The sequence below is a fragment of the Cervus canadensis genome, chromosome 21, assembly GCF_019320065.1.
Source record: "Cervus canadensis isolate Bull #8, Minnesota chromosome 21, ASM1932006v1, whole genome shotgun sequence".
In the NCBI taxonomy this organism is placed as follows: domain Eukaryota; kingdom Metazoa; phylum Chordata; class Mammalia; order Artiodactyla; family Cervidae; genus Cervus; species Cervus canadensis.
In genome coordinates, this window is record NC_057406.1 from 33,606,226 (window position 1) to 33,613,210 (window position 6,985).

Below are 6,985 nucleotides of genomic sequence, written 5' to 3' on the forward strand. Positions count from 1 at the left end.
AGTAGAAGACGCCTGGGATAATGATGTCCATCTTGGAAGTTACCAAATTCTTATTCTAATATGGTAACAAAATCCCCTCGGGCATAATAAGGCTGACCATTCCACTAGGTTTGTCTAGAGTGGCATCTGTTAGAGGAATAACAGTTGCCAAGCCTAAAATAAGCTAGAGAAAGCCCTTCATTTTCATCTTCTTACCCCCACTGAGAATCAGACAACCTGAAATCCCCAGAGATATAACTAAACCAAACACGCGAGGTACCCACAGTTCAGAAATAATTCTTCATTTATGCACAGAAATAGCTTACTCATAACCCTAGACCTCCCAGTTTATACTATCCAGATGCGCCCTTCTTTAAAAAAATTTAAAACTTTAACTAAATGATCCAGGAGAACAGAAAAGGGAATTCTCTAGCCCCAGACCCACAATCAGCAGAGTCCAAAAAGAGGAAGAAAGACTCCAGCAACAACTCACTGAAAAGCCACAGACTCTGTTTATTATGGCCCTCCCAATGTCCATTTCCTCTCTGTAAAGACTTCTCCCCTTGCTATGCAGAGACTTGCTGTGTGTGCCTGGCCTTGGTTCAGTTCAGTTCAGTTCAGTCACTCAGTCATGTCTGACTCTTTGCGACCCCATGAATTGCAGCACCCCAGGCCTCCCTGTCCATCACCAACTCCCGGAGTTTACTCAAACTCATGCCCATCAGGTTGGTGATGCCATCCAGCCATCTCATCCTCTGTCGTCCGCTTCTCCTCCTGCCCCCAAACCCTCCCAGCATCAGGGTCTTTTCCAATGAGTCAACTCTTTGGATGAGGTGACCAAAGTACTGGAGTTTCAGCTTCAGGATCAGTCCTTCCAATGAACACCCAGGACTGATCTCCTTTAGGATGGACTGGTTGGATCTCGTTGCATTCCAAGGGACTCTCAAGAGTCTTCAACACCATAGTTCGAAAGCATCAATTTTTCGGTGCTCAGCTTTCTTCACAGTCCAACTCTCACATCCATACATGACCACTGGAAAAACCATAGCCTTACAGACCCCAAATTTTATTTTATTTTATTTTTTTGAATGAGCATTCAAACATGCAATTTATTACAGAAATGCCTATTAAAGAAGTTAAAATAATAGCCCTAACAAAAGTGCCTTTCAAGCATATTTACTCCCATGAAAAAGCATTTCTCTGAGGGATAGTATCTCAGTGTGGTTTTTATTTTTTTTATTTTTTCATTTATTTTTATTAGTTGGAGGCTAATTACTTTACAATATTGTAATGGTTTTTGTCATACATTGACATGAATCAGCCATGGATTTACATGTGTTCCCCATCCCAATCCCCCCTCTCGCCTCCCTCTCCATCCCATCCCTCTGGGTCTTCCCAGTGCACCAGCCCCGAGCACTTGTCTCATGCATCCAACCTGGGCTGGTGATCTGTTTCACCCTTGATAGTATACTTGTTTCAATGCTGTTCTCTCAGAACATCCCACCCTTGCCTTCTCCCACAGAGTCCCAGAGTCTGTTCTGTACATCTGTGTCTCTTTTTCTGTTTTGCATATAGGGTTATCGTTACCATCTTTTTAAATTCCATATATATGCATTAGTATACTGTATTGGTCTTTATCTTTCTGGCTTACTTCACTGTATAATGGGCTCCAGTTCCATCCATCTCATTAGAACTGATTCAAATGAATTCTTTTTAATGGCTGAGTAATATTCCATAGGGTATATGTACCATAGCTTCCTTATCCATTCGTCTGCTGATGGGCATCGAGGTTGCTTCCACGTCCTGGCTATTATAAACAGTGCTGCGACGAACATTGGGGTGCACGTGTCTCTTTCAGATCTGGTTTCCTCAGTGTGTATGCCCAGGAGCGGGATTGCTGAGACCCCAAATTTTAATTCTCTGCTGACCTCCAAATAAACCCATCTGTGTCAGAGAAATATTTGCTGCAGTCTATTTGTTTTAGGTCAACCCTTCCCTGGTCTATTATCTCGACATCGGAAATAATGCACTTAAGGGGAGCAGAATAGACCACCCCCAAAATATGCCTCTTTAGCATAAGGGCAATTTTGAGCTGATCATTTTTGAAAAGCTGTAGACACAAAAGAAAATCTGAAAACAGAGGATAAGTTGCATTTATAAGGGAAATCTCCATTTGGTAGGGTGTCTCCCTCTCTGTATCAGGAAAGGAAGGATAATAAAATCTCTAGAAACTCTTAACAAGGAGAAGGTACTGACTTAAACGTGCAATTTATTCCTGTTTTCTGTGTGTTGTTTGATAACCTCCCATAACTAGCTTGCCCCAAACCTCAATATCTTTCTTTAGTCTTTAGCTGAAGATGATATTTAAAGTGGTAGCTTGGATCATTTCAAGGAGTTACTCAAGTTTTCCTGGATATCTTCGATGTACACAGGAGGTATACATGTTATTAAACTTGCTCCCCCTGACTCCTCCCCCATTAATCTGTGTTTTATTATGGGGATGTTTCAGCCAAGAGGGCTTCTCTGGTGGCTCTGTGGTAAAGAATCCGCCTGCCAAAGCAGGAGATATTGGTTCAATCCCTGGGCTGGGAAGATCTAGAGGAGGAAATGACAACCCACTTCAGTATTCTTGCCTGGGAAATCTCAGGGATGGAGGAGCCTGGTGGGCTACAGTCCATGGGGTCACAAAAAAGTCGGACACAACTCAGTGACTAAACAACAGTTCAGCCAAGAATTGAGAAGTATAGAGGGAGAATTATTTTTCCTCCTCTATAGAGCTAAAAGTCCTGACCTGAACTAAGAGGTAACATCTGAAATTATGAAAATAATTGGGAGATACACAATTACTGAAAGAAACCATAACTTGATTTTAATTCTTTGCATAAATCTCTGTAATAATCAACTATTTTCAACTTTCTTTCACAAGATTTTAAGCCCATTTCAAATATTTAGACCTTCTTAAATTCAATGACCCAACAAGCAAGAGAAATTCTTGCATTACAAATGGAAGTTTTCTTTTTTTTTTTTTCCATTTATTTTCATTAGTTGGAGGCTAATACTTTACAATATTGTAGTGGTTTTTGTCATACACTGACATGAATCAGCCATGGATTTACATGTATTCCCCATCCCGATCCCCCCTCCCACCTCCTTCTCCACCCGACCCCTCTACGTTCACCTGACAAATGGAAGTTTTCTTAACTCACCTTCCTTTCTCTCTATAGTTCTAAAGTCAGATGAAATTATTTATTACAGAGACTCACTAAATGAAATACTGGCCAAAATGAAAACTCTCATCCTTTGTTCTTGCTTTTTCTTTTTTTCTCACCACCTCAGGTTCTACCAAGGCCCTTTTGTTAGGCTGCTTAACTAGCTGCACTTCTCTGAGCCTGGCCTGAGGGGCCACATCCTGTGTCTGGAATGTGAATCCCCACCCACTCCCTGCCAGGCCTCTTGTTTGGCCCCCTGCACACACACAAACAGCCCTCTTCCTTCACTTAACCATGCACCCCTGACAAAGACTTCTTGTCTCTGTCCTTTTAGATACACGTCATCTCCACTTTCATTCAGTAAATTATAATAGGTACTTCCCACTTTTATACACATCTTATTCAATGTATATGCAATTTTTCTCACTCAGTTGCTTGTTCTGTATGTGTCCATCTTAAAATAACAGCTCCCAGGCAAGACTATGTCTGGAAAATTATCTGAGGACAGAACTTATCAAGGGCTTCCCAGGTGGCTCAGTAGTAAAGAATTCGCCTGCCAAACAGGAGATAAGGGTTCCATCCCTGGGTTGGGATGATCCCCTGGAGAAGGAAATGGCAACCCACTCCAGTGTTCTTGACTGGCAAATCCCATGGACTGAGGAGTCTGGTGGGCTACAGTCCATGGGGTGGCAAGGAGTTGGACATGACTTGGTGATTAAGCAGTGGCAGCAGCACAGCAGCATCTTATCATGGTGCCGTGTGCAAATCACATTTTTTAAAAGGATGATTATGATAGAAACACTGAGGGAAAAGGTGAGTAGAAAGGTTTTTGAAATAATAAAAACATCTTAAAGGAACCTTACATACGCCTTAGACCATGCCTAGGACACATAATCATTTCTTTCTTAATCTTAGCAAAATATAAGAAAACAGAGATGAGACTACTTGAAGAGATCCTCCAGTTTCCTGTGTAAAGGGCCGGGGGTTTTATACTCATGCTAAAGCACCCATGAATTTACAAAAATGCATAATCCACTAAGTTCCACCTGGGACAGGGGAAAGCTGAAAAGTAAGACTGTTTATCCTCATAATTTTCTCCTTTTAGTCACTAATTCGATACTCAGAGTATATTTTTCATCTGAAATTGACAAACACGAGCAAGTCAGAAACAGAAATCTCTAGAGACTTTTTTCGACACAGCACATTTGCATGATCCCTTTTAATACAGAACTACATTTTCCACTCATTTCCTGCTAATCAGAGTGGAGATTTTTGTTTGGTGAAAAGACACCATTGATACATCCTTTCTTGTAAGCACAGTTGTAGACCAGGGTGGGTTGTGGATAAGCCCAGTCAGCAACTGTACTTAACGCTCTCCTAGGAAACTATGAACTGTGGCCTTTTTTCTCCTCAAAGTTCAGACTGTATATAGGATTTGCCTACTTCCAGGATATTGGATAGCAATAGTACTTGCCCATGCTTTGCTTTGCTTTAAAAAAAAAAAAAAGCTACTCTTCAGTTTTAAAAATAATTGCAGTTTTCCAACGTGGGAAAACAGAACTCTTAAAAGGGTTCATTTCTACACCTTCCTAAGTAATAACCAACTAGGCGCTTTATCCTTGATTAGCATAAGAATAAAAGTCACTAGGGTGCTCTTGAATAAAAAAAAAAAATGCCCTTAGGCTTATTTGATGATTTGTAACTCCTAGAAGCTTGAATTTCCACAAGGAACAGAATAAGAGGAGACTTCTGTTTTTAATAGAGATGGAACAGCTTCCTTCCATCTCCCACCGTCACTTAGTTCTGAACCTTTGTAATTTACAGCCAGCAAAAAACCGCCATGTACCACCAGTAACACCCCCAGACCTCTTCAAAATCCCCCACCTCCCGTGCATCTCAGAAATTAAGAGCTTCCTCTCCCTTTCCGGACTTCAAAAGTGGCAGGGGAAGGAGCTGCGTGCTGCCTTTTATCTCGGTTCACAAATAAGCTGTGAAAAACCTTGAGGCGGCATATCCTGTGAAGGGTTGAGCCGAAACCTGAAGAGAAAAATGAAGGGAAGGTCCGGTCCGAGCTTCATTGATAAAGAAGATGCTGCAAGCGTTTGCATGGCAACAACCCAGGCGGTTCTTCCTCCATCCCCTGTCTGCCAACTCTGAGGAATCGCGGGCTCAATTCACACACACGTTGTTGTACACGCACAGTCAGAAATCATAAGCGGTTACCTTCATCGTGGGGCCAGAACTCGAACACAGCAGCTGGAGGTGAGCCGAGGCAGAGGCGCTGCGTCCCGGGCGCTCCGGGCAGCGCGGGTCTGGGGAAGCGGCCGGGGAGGCGGCGGGCACACGTGGCGGCCGCGTCGCAGACTGGCCCGGGCAGCGGAGTCTGCTGGCTCTCCTGCAGATTGCATCAGCAGGAAGAGTCTTGAGGCTGTGTTTCCCCCACACTGCCCCCAGAGGGTAGCGTTTCTTCCAACACAAATTCCTCCCCGGCACCCAGTTCAGACCCTTATCCAGCGCTCAGCTCACCCCTGGGGTTAGAGGAAGATGCTAGCGTTTCAAACACGTTACCCTTGGATTAGTGCCTGGGCGTGTGTGTATCTTTGATGTGAAAATGTAGCATGTCAAGGAGGAAGAAACAAAACAAAACAAAACAGATCACAGACCTTGATTGCCGTTCCCTCCTGAGCCGCCTGCCCACCTGACTTCCGACTCTCCCCAGAGCAACTTTCCCGCATGCCCTTGCTCAAAATTACACAGTGGATCCCCGACATCTAAAACAGAAAAATGTAAATGTTGTTTTTTGCATAGTAGGGAGCACATGCATGGTTTTTGAGAGTTTGCCCAATCTCGATTTCTCCCACCCCCTTACTCTAGTCCCACAGTCCCTGCTCAAACTTTTTTATTTTTGGTCAATTTCTTTTGTACCTGGGAAAATCATTTTAATTGATTGAACATGTGAAATTCTTTCTGATTTGAACATTGCCTGCTAGACCAGTTCATCCTCTCCGGGTCCTCTCTTGTCTTCTATAGGAAAGCTCCAGCCATTGCTACTTCTCCATGTCTCAGGTCAGGCTCCAGGATTTTTTGCTTAAATGCCCCTCTCGTTGACCGCAACTCACTCTGTCAATCAGGCAACTTCCCTTTTTTTGTAACGATCAGCTGATATCTTTACTATGAAATCAAAGCTGAATCCCTCAGGCAGAACTGAGCCCTTGTCTGTACACTGCGCTTTGTCTACATCCCTTATTTTAATTATTTGTTTGCATGGATGTTCTTGTCTGGGAAATCCCATGGACAGTGGAGCCTGGCAGGCTGCCGTCCGCGGGGTGGCAAGGAGTCGGACAGGATAGCGACTGAGCATGCATAGACGGTGTTACATCATTAGATTATGAGATTCCTGAGGGTGGATCCTTTGTGGTAGTCATCTCCTAAAGCTAATGTGAGGCAGGAGGCAGATACCTCCCCACCCCACAGCATCAAGCAATTGAAGATTTACCCCCTATGAACTGAAACTCTAGAATAAGCAGGACAATTTAGGGAGGAGGCTGGGCCCTGCCCAGACCACCACATATTTCTTTTCTTGAAGTCAGGAGATCTCCCCAACCACACAAGTACAGAAAAGGTTCCTTGAAGGTCAAAGGGGGAGTATGTCAAGGGATGTTCTACACATACGCCTTTTCAGTAAAATCTATTTTGGCTAAGAGATGCATGTGTACACATGGAAGGATCCTGAGATATACGGGTAAAATCTATTTTGGCTAAGAGATGCGTGTGCACACATGGAAGGATCCTGAGAT

At 43.5% G+C, this 6,985-nt stretch overlaps 1 protein-coding gene across 1 annotated transcript in view; it reads right to left on the reverse strand.

Moving 5' to 3' along the window:
* The window catches only part of BCAT1 (branched chain amino acid transaminase 1), a 124,006-nt gene extending 118,310 nt beyond the window's left edge, over positions 1 to 5,696 (reverse strand). Inside the window, exon 1 of the mRNA XM_043440241.1 lies at positions 5,412 to 5,696. Coding sequence (XP_043296176.1) covers positions 5,412 to 5,417 — 6 coding nt within the window. The 5' untranslated portion in view covers positions 5,418 to 5,696. The remainder of the gene's footprint in view (positions 1 to 5,411) is intronic.
* Between the last annotated feature and the right edge of the window lie 1,289 nt (positions 5,697 to 6,985).